Here is a 22,977-nt window from a genome sequence, read left to right on the forward strand (position 1 = left end):
AAAATCTTAGTGAGCTTTTGGTATTTGTCACCCTCGTGAAATAAACTGACTAACATTTAAGGTGTTAAATTGCTTTATTGGTTTTGAAATTTTTAACTGAATTTATTTACACTTAAAAGGATTAAGCACACATAGTAATTGTGTATGAAGATCTTAATGCCTTACTTTTTTAACTTCCAAGAAACTAAGAGTCTGGGAATAGGAAGGAAGTGGAAGGGCTTTTGAGAATGTTAGCCATTGGCAGTGTAAGACCTCTGAATTTTGGTGACTGGATGAGTGCAGAATCTAGCTGAGTTACTGCTTTGGAGTCAAAGTGCTTTCACGTCTGTCTGCAGTACAGCCTGGGTATTGTGAACATATGTATGTGCTAAATGGGAAGTGCTGTCCTTTAGGCGTCATGGGAAGGATTGGTGTGAATCAGAGAAAGTGAACCAAAACACACCTGTTTAAATCTAATCTTACCTGGATCATTTTAAAAAATGGAGTTTGTTTTCAGAACTGTATTTAACGATCACTTTTAAAAGATGTTGGGTTCAAGACAGGGGTTTAAGACTAGTGAAGTGAACTGAGTTAATGACAGTGTATGTTGGAAAATAGAAAAGGTAATTTTTAGCATTGTTTTCAAAGATGAACTTACATTACTTTTAAAAACAAAAAGAACAGTTTTTCAGGGTTAGACTACAGATTGTTTGTAAGGAGCAGCAGTTCCTTTAATACAGCGTTGCTTCCTTTATTTCATATCAGTATAAGGATTGAACAAATATGTTTCTGCCAGCTTTTGTAAGTTGTATCAGATGGTGTCATATCAGATTGCTTGTCCTAATTCTGTCTGCAGAAGACTAGGATTTGCATTAGTTGCATTCAAATGTGTGCATCTATCCACTGTGACATCTGAAATACTTGATTTGGGTATGACTTACTCAGACTAGGGAATTTTACAGAATAGAATAGTCAAGCCTGTGGGCTCTGTTCTAAAACTAAATATAGAAATAACTGTATTCTTTTCACAGTCATTAAGAATTTGGGGAAACGTTGCTTCTACTAAGCAATTGCTTCAACTAAAGCAATTATTCTAATCAAGTAACTCCATTTTGTATTTAAACTAGATTTACTGTTAAAGGGAGATAAGAAGTATGCATCTGCTATTAACTGGCAAAAATGAATATCAGACAATTTGGACTTTTCTGTGAAAGTGCTGTCATATTAGAGAACCAGTGTTAGTTTTGGATTGTATAAATCATCTTTTCAAAGCTCTGTTCACTGATGTCTTGTCTTAAACTTCCAAGATTGAGCAGGTTCTGCAACTTTGGCCATGAGAATAAAGAAGTAGAAAAGGGGACATTTCTAAGCACTAGATACTAGTCAATTCTTCCTTTTTTTTCCCTTCTTTACAACTCTGAACTAGCAAGAATACTGGTACCTTAAGGGAGAAAAATTTGGTTTTGTATCAGTAAGCATCTTTTCCTTTAAAAAGCTGACATATTTCAGTAGAAGAAAACATTCTGTCACATGTGGATTCCCACTCCTCATTCCTTTTTACCATTAAATTATTTGAAAATCAAGCCATGAATTAATTCCGAATGTAAAAGATGTTACTTCATTACTCCATGAAACCCTGCCATAACAGGAGAAGTGTTGTAATTATAGTTAGCAAAATACTTTGGGACTTTTTTATTAGCTTGAGATTTAGAATGTTTCCTGGATTTTCTAATCCATATATCTGTTAATTTATATGTAATATTCTTCAGCAGTAGACCTTCTTTTTGATTAAAAAATTGTGTAGGCTAAAGTACTTGCAGGATCAAAAGCCAAGAACAGCCTGTTTCCCTTTAAAGGCACCTGTTTTTTCAGTTGCTACCCAAGTGGAAAATTGGAAAGAAATTGTTGTGCTGTCAGGTAGCTTTAGGGCATTACATAGCTAAAAATTGCATGTATCCTTTTTTGAGAATAATACATGTAGGAAGATGCAGGTTTCAAAAAACATCATGGGAGAATTGAGTAAAACTACACATAAATTATGTGTCCTCCCAAATTGTTTTACAAAATTGGCCTTTTTACAGAAACATGGGCAGTTTCTTTTGAAAAGGTTTGAATGCAGAAATAAAACAGTTTCAAGTAAGATATTTGTAGCCTGGTCCTGAACCGGAAAACTAAATGTTCCCTTGGGATTGCTATCTGAATGCAGTTTCTTAACAATAAGACTTAGAGAGAGTAAAATTATTCATACTAAGGTGTGGCTTTATTGCACATAGAGCAATGCATTAAAGGGGCAGTTTAGAAACTGCTGGCTTAACCATATCTACAGCAGTATATTTTATTTCCTGTGTATCTCTACCTAGTGCCTGACTAATTCTGCTTTATAGTAGCTGTGATTGTCTAAGATGTTAGTTACCCTGTTTTGTAGTCCACCTCTTTCCCCTTGGATGCGGCTGTTGCTTTGCCAGTGATTTTACTGTTTGTCTCAGACTTTGGAATTCCTATCACAAAGGTGGTCTTTTATCCACCCCTAATGTGTTACTTGCTGTCCTAAACAATCTAATCTTATGAAAAAGTTTAGCCTATTGTATGCATTCTGCTACCACCAGCAGCCACTTTCAGTTTTGTTCTACCAATATGTTCTCCTTTTTATTATGAAGCAGCTTAAAAAAGAGTAAGTTCGTTGAAATGTGTATAAAAGGACGCTGTCAAGATAAAAGTAATTGTATTCACAATTTGCTATTTAATGTGGATCTTTGGCATACTACTTGTTGTGTTTCTCCGTTTAAATGAGAACATTGAGGAAAATTTGATTTTGTGTGTGAATTAAGAATTTTGAAAGGCAAAGAAGCTCATGGGGGGAAAAATACATGAGCGTTTCAGACTTCGCTGTGCTGTGCTTGTGTTGAACATTGCTTGTGTGATTCTTGGAGTCCATGAGCAGATGAACAAGTTAGCGAGAAATAACATCAAGGGTGAACTGTCCATATGGAGTAAGGAAAGACAGAACTGTGCCTCTTGTTATGCAAGGGCACACATATGGCACACCACAAAGTTCACTTACCAGCTCAGACTTGTGGCAGCATGTTTATTGTCCTGGACCTTTGTTATTATGGTTTATTTGTTTACAATTTTCCATGGACAAAGTGCCTTCCACGTTGGTCCCAGTTCCACCCTACTGCTTGACTCTTAAGAGAAACCTCCAGTCTAGCCATTGTTACTAGATCCTGGCTGTCCTATTTCCCTAGGAGGGATAGTGTTGGAGAACTGCTTTTGTGTTTAAGACTTTCAGAATTGTCCCCTTCTTCCATTTGTGAAAAGGGTAAAATATAGAGGAGTTTGGTAAGTTTTCATCAAAAAAATTGGGCTGAAAAAGAGAAAAGGTTACAGTCTCCTTCTGCTTGGGATTAGTGGAAGATACTGTGGAGGAGGACACAGAGCACACACTCAGCTAGTTTTCAGATGACTGTTTCCTTTATTATTGAACTGTAAAGTTGGTGATGAAGTTAACTGTTTTTCTAAAAAGAAAACCTAAACAAACCCAAAGGTACTTTTTTTTCCCAAATAGAAATACAAATTGCAAAAGTGTATAGGCATCAACCTCTCAAAACATTCTTCTTCAGTCCAGTAGAGTAATCTTGTTTTAAGTTATTGTTTTAAGAATAACCTGCATATTGCCCAAGTTTTCTGTAAGCCTTCCTGCATTTTTATGTCAGTCAATTAAAGTTCATTTTCTGATTAATTGATTTTTTCTCACTTTTTGTTATTTATTTTTGTTTTCAGGCTTCCTTAAGCCAGACTCAATATTGATAGAATGAAAAAATTTAAGAGAAGACTTTCCTTAACCTTGCGAGGAAGCCAGACCATCGATGAATCGCTGTCTGAGCTAGCAGAACAAATGACAATTGAAGAAAACAGCAGCAAAGATAACGGTAGGCATATCTTTCACTTGTAGAAAATGTAAGAATTTTGTCAGGCCCTATTCAAGTGAGCATTGCTGGGGTTTATTTCAGTTTTCACAGTTGCAGGGATTTTCTCTCTAACCTTTTTTGCTCTTATATTCCACTACCCTAGTTCTTTCAACAGGTTGATATGTTACTACATATTGGTTTGGTTTGCTTTAGTATTGTACTGTTACACAGCTATTTATCAAAAACTACCTAAATTTCTCTTTTTATATCATGTGCAGCAAGGCTTATAGATGCCCTTGCAGTATATTGCAATCCATTGTATGGATTTAGTGGGTCTCAGATCAGTTTCATATGGCTTCAAATTCAGTCTGTTCTCAAAATCATTATTTAGTAATATGATTGACTAATTGCTTAAACATTCCATATAAAACTGTTTACCTTACATCGGTGATGCAGTGCAGTAGTCTAAATTCTGTCATCTCTTCATGTCTCTCAGAAGTACTTCACCAATATGAGGTGACTGGAAACATTCAGGATAACCAGCTTGTCTCTGTATTCTTACATAAGTCTTTGGCTGATCCCATAAATGTGTTGGCTGCTGTAAAGTCCACATTAGTGATGATGCCACTTTTGGATGCAATCTGCAGTAATAATGACTGGAAGAGGTTTTGTTGCTTGTTCTGTTTCCCGGGCTGCAGCATTTAAGTCATATTTCATCTTCAGTGCTGCTTAGTGTTATTTTTTGCTTTGCCGATAGTAAGATTTTTTAGTTTATCAAGAGATCTGAATTTTTTTTTGCCCCACATCACAACAGTAAAGGATTCTGAATTTTCCCATTGAAAACTGACAGGGCCAGGAAGTTTGAGCAGAGGTAGAGACAATGGAATTTGCTCTGCAGATTTTTAAAACTCTATTCAAGATATATTGCATACCAAGATTTTGGAAGCAGAATTTACATTTGGCAAAACAAACTAATAATGTTTTTAATTTCTACCTTTAATCCCTGGTATATTCATTGCTGTTGTCCTGTTTTAAATATGGACCCTGCCCAGTATTTTGAGAGACAAGGTTTATTACAGCTTTTGATATGTTGATATAACAGGTCTACTCTGCAGCAACAAATGCAGTATTTTTCCACTGATACCTATTAAGTCTTTTTTGAGACACTGAGTTTGTCTCACATGATTTGAGTTGTCCCCCATGATTTCACTTGTATTCGCCTTTGTTACTGATGCATATTTTTTCAGACCTGTATATACTTCTGCAAGATTGATTTCATTATGTAAATAAGTGCAGAAAATGTTACTTTCACGCTGAGAAATGAGCATGAAAAAATCGTTACCAGCCTCAATGAGTGTACTGAACTGGGTTGCTGAATTGATTCATTGAAACGGAATCCAGAAGGAATAAAAAGATTTTACCTTAAACTGGACCATGTGCTGGGTGTCAGTTCAAGGGAAAGAGAATACAATAACTTGTTTAGAGAAGCATAAGCTTATGCCGTCTTAAACCATCTATAAAACCATTTGCAACTTGTAATATTTATCTAAGAATAATCCCAAACAGCAATACTTGGATGTCTGCATGCTTGTCACCAAACTGTGATGAGCTTATCTTGTCAGTAGATATTTAAAGTGTTCAAATAAGTAAAGAATACAATTCACGAAAATGTTCCTGATTGCAAATTACTTACCTAGCTTTTCGTGCTCTTTTTATTTTACTTTCCATGGCAATTTATTGGCCAAAGGGAATCTTGCATATTAAAATTGTGATTATGATGCATGCTGTGCTTATACATGCAGAGCATTGTTGATGCCTTAGTACGGTCTTCTTGGATACACTCAAGGTGTTGGGAATGTCTTGAAACAAGACAAAGAATATAAACTGAACTTTGCTGTGCCTGATCTTTAACTCATCATTTAATGTCATTAAAAAAAGTTTTACTTGACACTTGGTACCTTTTTTCAGATTCTTCCAAAATGCAGTTATTAGTACTTGTGCTATCTTTGATCTTGCAGATGTGAACAGGGTATTACATTGTGGATTTATGTTTTCCTTTGTTTTTCTTTTCCAGCCCTACTTTTCTTAGAAAGTAGGGTTGGAAAATGCTTGCTGCTGTAGCTAGTCTTGCTTTTCTAAAGGACACTCTAGCTTTCCTGCAGATGAAGATATTTTGGAAAGATTATTTTTCAGACAGACCACAGGGATTGGGCTTTGGGTAACAATGACTGTTGAAAAAACAGCCAAGAAATTATTTTTCTCTTTTGGTGAAAGACCAGTTTAGTAAAGAACATTGCCTGAAAAAATCCTTCAGTGGGCATGTAAAAAATTTGCTTACAAAGGAGTGCTTTAATAAGAAGGGCTTTCCTTGGCATCTTACAAAATCACAGTGCTAAAAAGCCTGCACTAACTGTAAATATCCAACTGAGACACATGAGAGAATGTAGTCTCTTGAAGAATATTTTGTAAGTGATAGCTGCATTAAGCTCTTGGAAGTGCATCCTTTACTGTGATGGTGCTGATCTTAGGAGGCAGGAGTAAACATCTCATTAGTCCTGCTTTTAAGAATAAACAGCTCCTTTACCCTGTGGAACAGAGAAACAAATGTGCCCAGTTAAAAGGCTTTGAATCTGTTCCTAAAGAAACTTAAAAAGCGCTGTCTAGTAAATCAAAGGCATGCCAATATATTAATCTACAGAGAATCAGAGTCAGGGATACAAATAATCTTCAGAGAGTGATTCTTCATATGTGCTTTATTTTCAAGCATGACATCATCAACTTGAGAAATAAGAATTGAAGGGCATTGAAACTGTGCGTTTCAGGTCAGAAGGCAAAGACTAGATCCTGAACGCTGAAAGCCTTTACAGCAGAATTTAATTCATTGTTACTGTCCAATTCTTTTGTTTTAACTTTTTCTCTCTAGCAAATTGCTCATCTTGTCTCCTGTCATTCCATGCTGATGGCTGTGTTCACTGAGGGTTATAATTTTATACGTGCTAGTTTTTTTTCCTTCCTGGGAAACAGCTGTGTTACTGGGTTATAGAGATCATAGAGACTGTGTCCACAGAAAACCACATCTGTGGTGACCTAGAATCCAGACTTGTCTCCATCTGATTTATATCCTATGAAGTACTTATATATATAAACATTTATACAAATATGTATATAGATATATATAGATACATTCTGTAAAAATCTTTATTATAAGTTGCAGTTCAGCACTGCCATTCCAGATGAAGACCACTTGTGCATAGTATTAGGGACCTTTCCTTATCTTCACCTTTTTGCAATAACCTGTGTTGTTCAGTCCCCTGCCAAATGTTTTTTCTCCCAAAACAATTGCCTGTGATTTCAAGTTAATGCAGCTCCCATCCAAAAGCCCACTTGTCATTAGCTCCAGCTTTGAGTGGGTTGGTTCAAGATTCAAAGAACAGTACTCCTAATGTAGAACTAATTGTCCCATTTGTAGTTCACGGCCATAAAAATAGATCCATAACTTTTGATTTCTTTGCAGTGCATTGGTACCACTGAATCAGCTCCCGTTTTGTATGCAGTCTCATTTAATACACAGCCTCCTTCATCGTGTGATGTCAGTACAATCTCAGTATGCATCACTCATCTATGAGCAGCAAAATGGGATTAGCAGGGATCAACCAGTATTGTTCAATGCAGTAGCACAGAGCTGTTGCACTGAATATAGAATAACCATCGGGTTTGGGTTTTTTGGAGCACCATCAAATTATTTAGTGACCAGAAACATATATGTAATTTAATCTTTCGCACAAATTATGTTCATCATAATTGGCTTCTGGGTGAGGAAGCACTGCCAAATCAGGTCATAAACCATAAAAACAGAGGGACCAGTGAAATACCTAATAATAAATCTGAAGCCTTATGAACTGTGGACTGTATGAGGTATACTTTGGGCTAGTCTTTCGTCTAAGGACAAAAGCTTTTCTTGGTCTCTGGTATTTCAACATATAAAACCAATTAGGTGGATTTGTTGTTTATTTTTAATTTTTCATACTAAGAATGCTTGCTTTTTAAATTCTAGATTTTACCTTAATATATGTATTTCGATTAATATTAACAATATTAAATGGTAATTTGTAGGAGTTGACAACTAAATTTGCCCATGAAATTTTTCTTTGGCAATGACATACTAATGAAATTTGGCTAGAAGTAACATCCAAACCATGCATATTTAATGCCTAATTAAGTGTAAAATTTATGCAAATACTTCAAGCACATATGATCTGCAGTGAAAGCAAAAAAAGTGGCTGTATTGTCTAATATTATGAAATGCACTATCACAAACTCCAAGCATGCTTTTAAGAATAATTGCAGGATGCATTCCAAAATACAGCCATAGCTCTTGCATTAATTTATAAGTAAATTGGAAAGCATTTTATTTTGTTGGTTTTTTGGTACAGATAAATACACATGTACATAATAAACAAAAAAAAAGGTGACATTCTGATAGAAATGGCTACATGAATTTGTAAAAATAATACTTATCTCCGTTTGGTCTCTTTTAGCGCAGTGATGTGATCATAGGATCCAGTCTCATGAACACTTGCATAATTTTTTTGTAATTTTACAGGTGTGAGTAATAATGGAAGGATCAGCTACGGTAAAGTGCGTAAGTGTTTTTTAGGTTTAAGGCATTAATGACTAGTTAATACTCTGATAAGAGGGATGAATGTTTATAAAAATTAACACATTGCAATACTGTCTCAGAACATCCAAACGCCTTTGTAGTTTTAATCATTTCATGTCATCTTCAACACAGCTGAGAAATTCCCATTCCATCTGCTATGTGTAATTCCTTGCGTGTGGAAGGAAAACAGTGTGTTGCAACATATTTTCAAGACAGTGTTCTTGAATTGAAAATATGAGCACAGAAATGCTTACTAGTGATAAATTGGTAAAATTTCTCTGTTGATGTTGGAGGAAAGTATCAGTATGAAGATGTGGGTGGGTAGAGGGAGAAGAAATCCCCAGAATTCCTAGAGCTCATTCTAGAGCTACAGATTACTGTGAGAAATTGGTAGCTGTCACAGCTAAACACTGATCCCTGTACTGTCCCTTACACTGTACTGGCAATGTTTTTATTACAGTCTGTATGTACCCTTCTGTGCTGTGGTCTGCATCCGTTTTTGTTATTACTGTTCAGTATGGTTTCTCCATCCCACGTATGCTGCACAACATAGTGTTCTTTCTTCCCTTCTGTTTTAATTTGCTTCTTCCCACAATATCTAGAGGCTCTGTTCATATGTGGAAGTGCTTATAAAGTGAAATGAGCATGAAAATTCAGTGCCTGAAAGCATGCTGCAGAGACCCATAGTCTTGGAGGGCTGTGTGGGGGCTTTGTCGACTCATAAGTGTTTCCTTAGAAGTAGAATGCAAGCTTGGCAGGGAACATAATGTTTAGATGCAGAAGTGGACTCTTTAAATACACCAGATCTCTGTCAGTGTAGGCTCACTGATGAATATGCAGCAATGTTTTCCAAATGGTATTCAGGTGGAGTAGTTAAGTACAGAAAAGCAAAATACACATAACTAGCCAACACTTTCTGAAAGTAGGGCAAAAAGGAGTCAGATGCTCTGTTCTCTGGTTTGGTTGGCAGCTTGGTCTCACACATGTTTGCATTGGGAGTTGTCTATGTGAATGCAAGGATAGAGGCCAGGAATACTTGTATCTTGGCTGTGGTATTGACTCGCTTTGAATTAAATTGTTTTTCTGAAGGATTTGGTGTAGTGTGATGCAATTTGCAGTTACAGTTTTAAACTGATGGTGTGTTATGCTTAATATAATTTGAGGTGCAAAACTTACCATGCTTATGTTCCAGTACAGGTTCTGATGACCAAAAATATTATCTGGGAATTATCTTCTGAGCAGTATGAAATAAATAAATCTTAAAGGCAGGGTTTTGGTTTTGAATATATTTCACTTGATTGTGATCTTTATTGTTTTCATACCTAGACTGAAGGCAAACCTCACTCTGCACGAAGTAACTTGGATATGTTTTTTATAGTGTTTTTTAGATGTCTTGATCTCATTCTTTGCCTTGTGTATTTGTAGTTTGTTTTTGTAGTTCAAACAGACAGAAAAATTCTGTCCTTTCTGTCCTAAAAAAAAAAAAAAAAAAAAAAAAAAAAAAAAAAAAAAAAAGATTCATAGGACTTTACACTGCCATTTTAATAATTGAGGTACTTCATTTCTTGGAGGAAGTTGACAGTTGTGTTTCTTCAGGGTTATATTAGCATATTTTTTCAAATGCTTTACCAATATTTTTTGCCTTGTGGAGGTGAAGAACATTTGCTCTGGAATGACTGCTGTACTCAAATGGATTAATTTGAGCAATGGGAGTAATCCCTTGAAGTTTTGCCAAGTTCTTAAAATTGTAATATCCAATAGTTTGAGGATTACATCTTACTGTTTAATGAAAAATACTGGTTTAAATGGTATTGAGTGGTTGCTCTGTTTTTAGAGTGAATTAATGTTTTCCTGGGTATCACATAACAGAATCCAAGGAAACAACCCCATAAAATAATCCATAAATACACAGTATTTTGTAGTGTTGCTCATCCAGCTCCTGGAGAGTACATATATAGCAAGTGTATTGTTGCTTTGGGTTATTTAAATGTATCTTCTGTGGAAGTTGTCGCATGCAATCAACTAATTTTACTGAGTGAATCTGACTGCCTTACAGCAGTGTAATTAAATATTATACAGTGCAGCATACCAATTCTATAATATCAGAAATTCACCTGCTTACATTCTAGCTATTCTGAAGAAAAAAAGGGCTTCTTGACAACAGCTTCGTTCAGCAGTTTGTTCAAAATATTTTATATTTCAAGCCCAAAAAAAATCAGGTTTTATCATGTAAAAACTGAATAATCATTAGCAGAGTGTAACATTCAGATCAGGTAAATGATTGTGTAGTAGATGATCCTGAAATATGAGTAAGTTACGTGACAGTGGTGTTTGAGAAGCCTACATAAATAGTTTTAAAAAGTTGTGATGATGCATTGCAAGCTTCATGAATACAAAGCTGTTCAGAGAATGAGCATTTAATTTCACAAATGCAGATTTTTGACACTTTTTGATTCCCTATCAAATTGTAAATTATTTTTAAAAAAAGCCTTGGAAGTTTTCTGGAGCAAGGGTGAGGTCAAGGTGATGGAAAAGAAACTGCATTGAGTCCTGTCCTATAAAATCCTGTAGTGGATTCTTGAGACACTCAGTGAGATTTTGTTCCACATGAGCCAGTCCAAAGTCAAGTTGCAGCTAAAAGTGTCAAGTGAGTGTTTGCCTCCATCCTTCTGCCAACAACTGTGCTCTGTATACCCCACAGTGATCTAGTTCAAAAACCTAAATCAGAATTACATTTCTTTTTTGTTTGGGACAGGGGAAGAACCTTGAGGCCCATTTTTGGTAGAAGCAGTGAATTGAGGCAGGCACAAAGATTCATCCTTACTTAGAGTATGGAACGTGCCTGGATTCAATCCCCATTCCATACCCAAATCATTAATCATAAACGCTAAGTCTCCAATATCTCTTAATTTGATTAGAAAATCTCCATGTGTGTATTTTTACTTTATTTATATCAATTTAAAATACATTTTTGTATGATTTACGTGTCCAGAATGGATAGTGGTTGTGGAATCAAACGTTTTTTGTTCAGACATACTTAACTCTGTCAGAGATCTTTGATTTAAGGGAAAATGTCACCTTGTATGGTTGGTGATTTAATTCTTTATTAAAGCTAGTTGAAGAAAATACCATGACAAAATTTAGGCAGTGAAATCTGAAAAACAGCTTGGTCTCTTTGTCACATAATAGAGATACTCATGGGACATAAAAAAAAAAAAAGATTTGAGTATGTGATAATATATATTCATAAAACGTGTTTTAAAATGTATTTACATTCCTAATGAAAACACTTTCTCTCTTTAATCCACCAGCTGACTGACATGTGACAGTATGTCAGTTGCTGAGGCTGTGCAAGAAATGCCAGGCAATTCTGCAGGCTCTTTGGAGCTCAGCTTAAGTAAATCCAGTTAAGTAAATCCAGCACAGGAAAGAAAGTGGTAGTGTGGGTCTTTGTTACCATAGATGGATGAGGAAAAGAAGCATTGTGGATTAATTGAAAAATTGCTTAACTCAGAAATAATTTCAGGTCAAGATTTGTGGTTAATTTAAATTGCAGCTAAAGGAAGAAGAGGAGGCATCTTTATAAAATTGTTGGGTTTAGTTAATTCCTCTGACAGGTTTCTTGGTTATATACACTGCTGTTCTACTTGACTCTGCCAGTTTTCATAATTATGAAGTAAAAAAATTGAGTTCCACTTAGGTTCAAATATATATTTATGCCACTTCACAATTGAATTATTTCAGTGGTTCATTTGTGTTGTTTTCTTGTTTGTATGTTTGTTAGCATTGGTGTTGGCATTATTTCAAACTTAGCAAAGCAGTGATACCTCACTAAGTACAATGTTCTCTTAAAATATGTGTGTGTATTCCAAAACATTTCATGATGCAGCAACTCTTAAACCATTATTAAGCCAGGCTGCTCTTAAACTATTATTAAGCCAGGCTGATTGATTGTGTTTTGAACAGTATTTTCTTTGAATGGTGCTGTTATATTTATTTTGGGTTATGCCAATAGCAACAGAGGTTTGAACGACAGAATGTGAGAAGTACAAGAAAATGTTCCAAATTATATAAAGGGTTAGCTCAGCACTCACCAGACTTAAGCATCGAGTAATACAACAGTGCACAGTCACCATTGCTCAATTTTAAACCTTGCTGAAGCTGCACATTTAAGCAAGATAACATGGATGTGGTATTTAAAATAAGGAATGTGCATTTTTATAGATATAAAACTAATGTGCATATGTAAATATACTTTTTTCAAGGGTATCTGTTGCATAAATTGTTCAGGGACAATGAAAAGAAAACTGTGTGGTCATCCTGTACATTAGTATATTTATAAATATTCTCACTGAGAATGTTTTGTAACTTTTTTCACACTTAAAAGAGTAGATTTGCATAATAGTTTAGTAGGCTGCCTAAGAAAGGAAAGTGTTGAAATGGCATTCCTTGGAAGATGAGTCTAAGATTACAAGATGTTGTAGCCAAAATAAGAAGAGAATAGAATAACAAATGGCAAAATACAATTTAAGAAGAGCCACTGAGAAGTCTGTTTCAGCTTGTTTTCCATATCAGTTTGTTTTGTCAGTTTGGAATTACAGATTATAGTGTAGGGTGAAGAAAGAGAGCTGGAGATAAATGGATATAAGGCCCTTATTGGAATGGTTGTGCCAGCAACAGCCAGTACAACAAGTGAAGTGCCCAGGTGCTGCAGAAGTCTTGTGCTGTAATGACAGCTGGAGTTCTGCCTGTCTGTTCTCCAGTCTCTGAGGATGACATTTGAGGACAAATGCAAGATTAGAGCGCAAAGTACAGCATAATTTCCCCAGTGTACTGTATGTTTCTAGCTCAGAGGCTTACTGAACTAGGCATGTCTTTGTGTGGTTAGTAACCCTGAGCAGATTGCTTATTCAGTCTCCCCTTGAGTCTTGCAAGTTTGGGTAGTTTTAGCATCCTGTGGCAGGGAGCTTCCACAGAAGAATTATTTTGTGTGCAATATGCAACCTGCCATGGCTGGCTTTTTCACTCTTGTGCTGAAGGAGGTGGTGGATGCAGCGGATTCCCAGGTGCCCTCTTCAGCCCTTCAGTCTGTGGGTTGTGTCATGCTTCTAATGCTGTAATCTACGTGAGAGAGGAATAGCAGATTTGTACATGATCTCAAAATGCAGTAGATCCACACACTTGACAGTGAATTTTTTAGTGTTTTTTTACTCACCTTTTAATTTCCATCATTCATTTTGCCTGTACCTGAGTATCAAACCAACAGCAGCATGTGGTTACTGAGTTATATTTACCGAGTACAGTGGCACTAAAGTAAGGTATGTTTATGAGTTTTATACAGGGGAAACATTTTTTAAAGACGAATCAAACCTATAATTACAGAAATAAAACCACACAAAGTAGTTTTTATAGATATATGTAGTAAAGGCATATAACTTTTACAGTTTAGATGCATTTTATTCAAAGCCAGACAGTTGACTAAACTTGCATCTTAAAACTGCCATGTTGTACTTTAAATATAGTGATTCAATGTAATAATAATTCTGGAAAAAACGGATGTGAATTAAATGAAATTGTAACTTAAAAGAAGTACTTGTGAGTCTTTGGAGAGAGAGAGAGAGTTGAATAGTTTTTTCAAAAGCACTTTATTTAACTCTTGGATCTCATAAATGCATGAAAACTGTAATAAACACTCTTGTAAATTAATTTCCAGCAAAGGTTTGCTTGATCATTTTCAATATTTGTTCCAGCTCTTGGCTGTTACTGTCACATTTGCAGGGAGGAGGTAACATAATGCAGAATTCATGCAACCATTTCTTTAGAAGCTCCTAATATACAGCAATGCACACTGAATTGTTTATGACAAATATACTTTCTAAAACGTAAGCCCATGTATTATACCATCACATGCAGTACAATCCCTCCTTTTTGTAAATTAACCTGTATCGGGATTTTAAACCCCTGCTTATAAACAGTAGTATTAATACTTGTCTTAGTCAGAAATACAATGTCATGTGAGTGTTTCTGTAACCTTCACTTCACTGTCTGCCAGTAGTTATGCCTGTCCTACTACTTGACCTAAATTACTGTTGCAAAGTTTTGTAATGGGCTCCACACTTTCGTACAGTACTTAGGACAGTAAAGGAAGGTAATAGTTGCCTATGATGGCAAAAGTTATTTCTGTATAATTGGATCTTATCATATCAACCATTTATCTTTCATTTTTATATACATTTATGTATTAATGTGATCTGTATTTATCCTTATATTTGAGATGAACTTTGCATATGTTAGGATATTTTAGAAATTTTTTTTACAACTGTAAAATACATATAAATTTACCAGTGCCATAAGGAAAACAGATTTTTTCAATAGCTATCTCTGCACATCATGCTGTTATATTAGTAATGAACATAAAACTCAATCTCTACGTAAACATTCAGTGTATTCATAAATTCTAGCCTCTTTTACATACTGCACAGTTGATGAAGATAGATTGCTTTTACCATGAGTGAACAAAAGCCATAACATACAAGGTACTATTCATTTGTTCACCACTTCATGTAAACTCATGTGAAGTGTTTAGACTAGAAACTTAATCAAATTCAAATTAAATTAGCAAGAAAGTTGGAAAGCAAAAAGCAGATGTTAACTTACCAAAAGCAGTAGTTGTGCTGAATGTGAACCTGTGTCCTGTCATGTGGAATTAGTAATAGATTCTATTAAAAATTGATGAGGAATTTGCTGCCTGCTGCCCTAGGATAAATCTGCTGTTAAAGGCATGCAACAAGGAAGCTGGTACCACTCTTAAGTCAAAAAGGTGATGCAAACTATTAGAACAGAAATGAGCATTTGGGACAGAGATATGTAGAGGTTTGAAGACCCTGGTCATACTTTACAAACATATACACAGATGTATGGTGTATTTTTCCTCATGTTCACCCACTCTGATGCTGTGTTTATGAAGGATGCTAATGAAAGGATGTAGGCAGATATGTAATAGTGCTGACATGTTCTTTCTGTTTTCGGTCCGCAGCATATTTTTTCCCCAGGGCTTTTATTTTTTTCCCTGCAGCAGCTGAGTTAATGTTTTTTGGTTTTTTGTCTCACTGTGTTATTCACGTTTATAAGCAAAAATTCCTTGCATAATTATTTCTTAGGGTCATTGACCTGTCTTTGGGTAATTCTGTCTGTGTACTTCTGTCTCTGCTTCAGACTTATCATAATAATGTGTCTAGAAGGTTGTTGTGTATGTGGGGAGAGAGGGTGTTCCCTTCAGGATCCTGTTTCCCTTAGGTTATTCGGCATTTGTTGCTCTTCCTTTCCTTTACCATTGAAATTCTGCTTTCCATAAATATGTTCTTCTAGCTATATTATTCTTGCTCCCTTTTTTTGGAAGGGAGAGCGAGATTTTGGGATCCCTGCGTGTAGGTATATAAGGTGGAGTGATAAAATAGCATCCCATACTGCTTCCTGTCCGAAGAGGCATGAGTGAAGCTCTGAGCACACCCTGGGAGCAGTGGCTCCAGTGGGTGCTGCTCCATTCAGTAACACTCACACTGTGGTTGCTCAGTGCACGGCTACTGCCTTTTCTGTCTTCTGAATAATACCAAACATGAATCTGTAATGTTAATAAGAATTAAATAATGGAAAAACAGAATTACTTGAATCTCAACTGTTCTTTGGACATAGCTTTTTCTAGTATAGGGAGAATACTTGCATGTAGCTGCCAGATGACTCTGATCTCCTTTTTTGAAGTGAGAGTATTTCGTCTTTATTTTCTTGTATGAATGACATCATTGGTGGCTCTGCTGTGTCCACTGTCATGACAGTCAATGCAAGTGGGCATCTCTTCTGCTTCTTTTGGGGGTAAAAAAACCCCTCGTGTTTTCAGAGTTAGCCTGCTTTTAGGACCATGTCTGTCCTTGAGGGCTAGTTGCATATGTGAGGAGTCAAGTTGCTGAGGGAACATGAATACCCAAATACTGCTCACAGTTGTAAATGAGATATAAAAATTTCTAGCGCTTCATTCTTTTAGAAAATGCTTATCAATGACAATAAGTTTTTCTTAAAAATATCTTTGAACCATCTGAAACACAATCCAGTAGAAAGCCAAAATAAAAAATTAAATGCTTAATTTTTCTGATACCCTGTAAGTTAATAACCTTAATTACGGCGTGACAGCTCTAGGAGGTATAGACAGATATGGTTACTTCTAAAGATCTCCACTGGCAAGGCCTTGGTGTTAGCGACCCACAAGAATTTTGAGCGAGAGAATATTTTTGAAGGCTTATAGTTGAATTTGGTCATCATAGTTGATTTAACAGCTGTCCTGTTTAAAAGTAAAGTTGAAACATTGTGCAGTAAGACAGAAGGAAATAGTTACAGTGTTGTGGTTTTATTGACATTCTAAGACTGCATATTCAGGGCATTTACTTGTCCAGCAGAGTGACAGGATTTAGTAAAATTAAGTTTGGGTAGCACTTTAATGCCGTGTTTTGAACTTGTTTGTTAATAGAGAAATGGCCACAGTATGGTGGTCTACTGTTAGCATGAAAGATAAGTTTACCAGACTGGTGATTTCCTGTTTACTAACTCTTTTTCTTCTTTCTGTTTTTTTTCTTCTGGCATGTTCCTGACAATCCTTCTTGCTTGTGGCAATGAATATTTTGACCCTTGTGAACTGTAGAGCCTATTGTGAAGAATGGCAGGCCTCCAACGTCTCACAGCATGCACTCATTTCTCCACCAATACACGGGATCTTTCAAGAAGCCCCCTTTACGGAGACCACACAGCGTCATAGGGGGCAGCCTCGGCTCTTTCATGGCAATGCCCAGAAATGGGAGCAGATTAGGTAATTTCCTTCATTGTTTGTTTCAATTAATTTTTCTGTGAAAAATAATGTTGGTATTGATTCATAGCATGAGGTACAGATGCTCTTACTGCTTTAATAAATCCCTGAGTATGCAGTAATTTTTTCTGGAGTTCAAGAAATTGGTTCTTAAGGCGCTGAATGTCTCTTGAGGTTTTCAGGCAGAAAGCAATTAGAAGAGCACACAGAAAACACCCATGAATTGTTTACAATTTTAAAAGTTACAAAAGTAACAAAATAATCTTTCTTAATACTTTGAGGAACCCATGTATCCACCTTAGTTAAGCATTGGCAAGAAGTACAATAAGTGTACCATGAAAAAAACAGAGGATAATCGTCCTATATGTGGAATTTTGAAAGAATTGTTGTATTACATGTCATTATTCTAGAGAAAAAAAATGTTTTTTTCAGTGACAAATTAAGGCAACTCAAATATAATTATCTTTTTGTTATGGTCCTGAGCTATATTTGTGCTTCCGTGAAGCAAATAACTTATGAAATATTTTTTCTTCTTCAAGTAATTTATCATGTTGCTGCCTCCAGTCACCACTAATGTTTTATCCTGCTTTTATGTTATTTTAAATTATGATTAATTAATTGATACTAGAAAATGAGAGCAAGTCACAGCTTAATTAGAGTTTTTATTATTTTTTCAATCTCCTGCCCTCCTTTAGAAGTGTGATAAACTGATCTTTGAGATTAAGCTATGATTCTTCAAGATAGTAGTCAAACCACTTATATCCTCCTTTGGTGTAATACCACTCATCATGTTCAAAATAATCCCTTTTTACTGCATTAGTTACCATTCCAACTGAAAGAAGACATACATGCTTTTGAATTTACTCTAGCAGCTGTTGCTATCACACAAGAAAACGGGTTTTAGTCTGCACGGTTTGACTACTGTATCAGTTTCTGATTTCACTCAAGTCCTCTACACAGTATTTACTTTTTCACTTTTGCCAAACCAAGCTTTAGTTGAGTTGCCAAGAATCTAACAGGAAGAGAGAGTTTTAAAAAACTGTGTAGTTAGAGAAATCTGTGTTTATCTGAATATGTAGTCTTTATGGGTTATTTGTCAAACTAGATGTATGTAAACTAAGTAAGTACAGGAGCAGCAAACTTGTTTGAGTACAGAGATGCTTGTACTCTCTCACTTGTGTTGCCTTTAACAAGTTGTAATTTTTTTAAGCAGTATGGAATAGATGTTTGTACAGAGTGTATCATAGAATCACAGAATGGTTTGGGTTGGAAGGGACCTCAAAGATCACCTAGTTCAACCTCTCTGCCATGGGCAAGGACACTTTCCACTGGGCCTGGTTGCTCTGTATATCTGTGTTAAGCACATCTTTTTGCTTTGGATATAATAATGCCTTTTTTTAAGTCCTTATTTGATAGAAATACAAGCTACTTGTGCATGTTATCTAGTGGTAAAAAACAGAAGTACAAGTGTATGCAATCATAATTTCTCTTTCTGCTCCTTTTTCACATCTTTCTTTCTTTTGTTCCTGCCATATGAGAATTGTTATTAAACCTCAGGAAGCTGAGGTTTTCCCTGTTGGGATAATGACATCAGAAACAAAATAGTCAAATATGCTACACTGCATGAGACTTTGCTTTCTTCATCCACCCTCTTTTCTTTACAGTTTTTCCTCTATTTCATAGGTAGGAAAGTGATATCAGAAATATATCCTTGAAATACCACAAATTCATGGGAGGTAGAGGATGTTTATGTCGTTAAAGAAAACAAGATTAAATTGAGACGTGCCACAAATGCATCTTCATGCTGCCTGTGTTTAAATTATACTATCACTATAAAAATGGATTGAGTAGCCCAGGAGGATTTTGGACTTCCGTTTGCTGTTTGAGTGTTGAACTTGAGTTTCTGCAGTTGTGATAATGTGTAAAATGCCAAAATACTTTAAAAATAATTTCTACTTGGAAATTCTCTGTTAGCTTTATGTTTTGTAAAATGCAGTGTTAAGGGAAAAATTTTTGAGCTGTGCCTTTTAAAAAAAAAATTAGCAATTTTAAAATTCAGTATTCAGTTACCAGGATGTTTTTAAATAATAGAGGTGATTTCAGACCAGATTGTGAAACTACTGAATGAGGGTTTATCTGATAGATTTTTTTTTTTTAGTTCACTTTTATCTGTACAGCTTCTATGGTCTTGTACCTCTGGAAACATTTAGCTGCTGCAGTCCGTGATGAAGCCACAGCTAATAAACCTTTTTTGGACCTGACGTGGCCTAATGCAGAACGAATCCAGCTGTCCTTGTTCCATATTTATATTAACATCACCTCTGGAGACACTCTTGGAATGTCTAGAACTAGCTGAAGCTGGCCCTGGTGGTGAACTGCAGTAACAGCCAGGAGAGAGTTAATCCTTGCTTTTGCCAGTTGTGTTGATACAGTTATGGAGAAGTTTTGTTTCATTGTCATTATTTGAAAGGAATGATGTTGCCATACAGCATTCATAGTTCAGTAATGGTAATGGCAAAGGCAGTTTCTCACTATGGTCTTCCTCAGTTTGAATTATATTATCACTGGAATTAATCATACAGTGTAGCTACTTCATAGAAAAGTAAGCTTTGGAAAAGTGCACCATGGAAGAAATCAGTTATACAAGTCACATGATTATTTTTGCAATATTTTGAAATAAGGTGGAAAGATCATGAAGTCTGACTCAGTACTAATTAGTGACTGATTATGGCTCACTAGGAGGAGTTCTCATTTGCTGCACCACAGGTTCCCTGTATTAATTTCTTCTGTGGTGAGTTTCTCACAGCAGAATTGAGGACAGCCTTTTCTTTAAATGTTCTTCTATAGTTTCCCTGTTATATTGTAGTCATCTACACCTAGCTTTTCATTACATGGCCATTCTGGATATTTAATAAGATTTGTAGAGTACATTAAAACAAAAATCTATGTAAGAGAATGGCTTGTTATTGCAATGAAAGCAATTCAATACATTATTGAATGATTAAAATCTCTGAAGACTATGCAAGCAAGCTTTCATGCAGGTAAACTTGTCTATAGAAAGACTTAGAGAAATTAGGGAAATATTTACATGGTTTTCATTATTGCTTATTTAAACATCATTGTGCACCTGTGTAGAAATGATTAAAATGTCTGGGTTAATGCCTTAGTCTGGGGTTTATGCCATTAAAATAATGAACATGAGGCTCGACTAATGCCTTTTTAATTGAATCAAATAAAAGGATGCCTTTATATCAGATGACAGCTCAGTCAAGTTATTTTTAAAAAGCTTAAAATTATATCAATTTAGAAAATAATTAAAACATCTGCAAACCCTTATAGATAGGAGCAGTTGGGTATTTAGCCAATTGGAAATGCACGTGCTTAATGATACATTTTTGCTTGCTCCAGCCAGTATCCTGCATAAACCTTCTTGGTTCTGGGTATGTAGCTTAACCAGACTTACCAGAATTAATCATATCACAGTGGTATTCAAATCATCATCTTATATAAGTTTGAAATACTGCATTTTTAGACTTGAATGGTGCAGACCCTCTTTGTCTTCACATTCCTGATTTATAAAGAACAGAATCTCCTTGCAGCTACATTTTCTGTCACAAATATATGGGTTTGTGGTACTAGTTCTTGAAATAGTGCTTAGTTGTGTGTTATTACATAGGCGATCTTCTTAGAAGTTGACAAATAAAATTATTCAACTAGGGTGCTCTATGTAGTTCTGAGCATTGCTTTTCCAGTTGTCTTTTTTTACTAGTAATTTCATAATACAAATGCTTTTATGAATTAAATGTGAAAAATATGACCGTATCAGTCCCATAATTACTTTATTTAAAGTGTCAGTCTCTCTAAAAAAGAAATTATGTAATTGCACCATGGCTTAAAATGCAGTACTGCTTTAATTTTGTCGGTTTTTATTTTGAGAGATTGCTGAGATAACTGTCCCTTGCCTAGCTTCCGTAAAGAAAGTAGGCTTTGGGTCCCAACCAATGGTCTTGTTTTAACGTGAGGATAAATAGATTGGGGCACAAATGTCAGTAGCTGCTACAGTTCATTTTACTAACAAAATCTAAAGAGCTGTAATTGCTAAATTGGATCACATGACCTCTCAGAAAAGTATTTTAAAAGAGGGTTTCTATTAAAGCAATGATATGCTGAGTGTGCTATTATACCAGATATAACAGTGCTGGCATAACAGCTTTGCTGCAAGTATTGTTTTCAATAATGCTTTTATATTAATAAAATTAATTTTCCACAGTTTGTTAGAGATTTTTTAAAAGATAGCTGTCAAGTCACTACAGAGAATAAGACATTTCTTAGAGACTTAGCAAAAGAGAGTCACATTTTTTCTGCTTAGCTTCAAAACTAAGGCTGATCTTTAGGAACTGCGTTCTGATAATCTTTTCCTGTGGTTCAAATTGCCATGCTTTTAGAAGCATTGATAAATATTTAGCTTGTTTGAAATCAGAAGATGGCTTATTATATAGGGAGATATAAGGAGTGTAGGTTACTTTTTTTGTTTTTTAAATTATTCCAAATCTGAGCATGACTTGCAGGGAAAATTCTGATTCAGTGTGGATTTTTACTAGAAGGCCAATATAAATCTGCATCATTGCTGGAAAATTTGCTTTGTGCATGAGACGCATGCTTTGTTTATGTTTAATTACAGTATTCTGAGTTAAAATATGTGTTGCTAATAACTTACAAATTAATCTTTATATCCATTCTGTTTTCCATAAAATGAAATTGTTTGTACTGAGGACGAATTTGTTCCTTTGAAGTGTGCATGCTTCTATGTGAGCCAAGCTCGACAAATATTTTAGAAGATGTGCAGATAACAAAATATAGCCCTAATGGTGTTTTTTTTTCCCCAGAAAATCCAATTTTCTTGCTTGTTGATGGTGGTGGAACTTGCAGTTTCTCTTTTGGCTTTTGGGGGCTTTTTTAATTTGCTGTACTGCTTTGTAAATGTTAAATACTTCCAGGTGTGTTGGTGGTAAGGCTGAATTGATCATTGTGTTTAGTTAATATTAACATTTTTTAGGGATAGAGTTCTGGGATTTTTACTTGTTCCTCAAGTTCTTTTACACCTGGTAGAAGATAATGATTTCTATCAAGGATCAGGAGACAGCAGGGAAACTGGTGTCTTTTGAAGATCCTACTTTATGTATATAGGTACTTAATTTATGGAGTAATTTTGGAGTTCAGGTATTTCAAAGTTGATGATGGAGCATTATTCATAGTGAATTAGTTGTATGACCAATTTCCCACGTGTCCTTTTGCAAACCATTTGGCTCTTTATGTAATGTCACTGCCTTGATTTTCTTTTGTTCACTACAGTGTTTGTCCCCAAAGTCTGAAAAATCCTTTGGTTCTTAAAAGCGATGTATATATGTATGTGTACATACAATATACACAAGCTTTTATATGCATGAATCTTAAGGATTGTTTAAAAATTAACAATTTCAGTTGACATGAAGATCCTGCATCACTTAACTCAAGCAGTTAGGTAAATTTCTCCATAAGGTCACAAATTTCACTTAGTGGCTCTTAAAAGTCAAGTTGTC

The 22,977-nt window shown here is 35.4% G+C and overlaps 1 protein-coding gene across 4 annotated transcripts in view; it reads left to right on the forward strand.

The window, feature by feature from the left end:
• The window catches only part of CDK17 (cyclin dependent kinase 17), a 92,967-nt gene that overhangs the window by 32,834 nt on the left and 37,156 nt on the right, over positions 1 to 22,977 (forward strand). For 3 of the 4 annotated variants that reach the window (XM_068191682.1, XM_068191680.1, XM_068191681.1), the window contains exons 2-4: positions 3,760 to 3,908; positions 8,491 to 8,529; positions 17,237 to 17,401. In XM_068191682.1, the coding sequence (XP_068047783.1) occupies positions 3,791 to 3,908; positions 8,491 to 8,529; positions 17,237 to 17,401 (322 nt within the window). In that variant the 5' untranslated portion in view covers positions 3,760 to 3,790. The remainder of the gene's footprint in view (positions 1 to 3,759; positions 3,909 to 8,490; positions 8,530 to 17,236; positions 17,402 to 22,977) is intronic. The other variant, XM_068191683.1, reaches the window with a different exon arrangement.

Source organism: Anomalospiza imberbis, chromosome 5, assembly GCF_031753505.1.
Source record: "Anomalospiza imberbis isolate Cuckoo-Finch-1a 21T00152 chromosome 5, ASM3175350v1, whole genome shotgun sequence".
Classification (NCBI taxonomy): Eukaryota; Metazoa; Chordata; class Aves; order Passeriformes; family Viduidae; genus Anomalospiza; species Anomalospiza imberbis.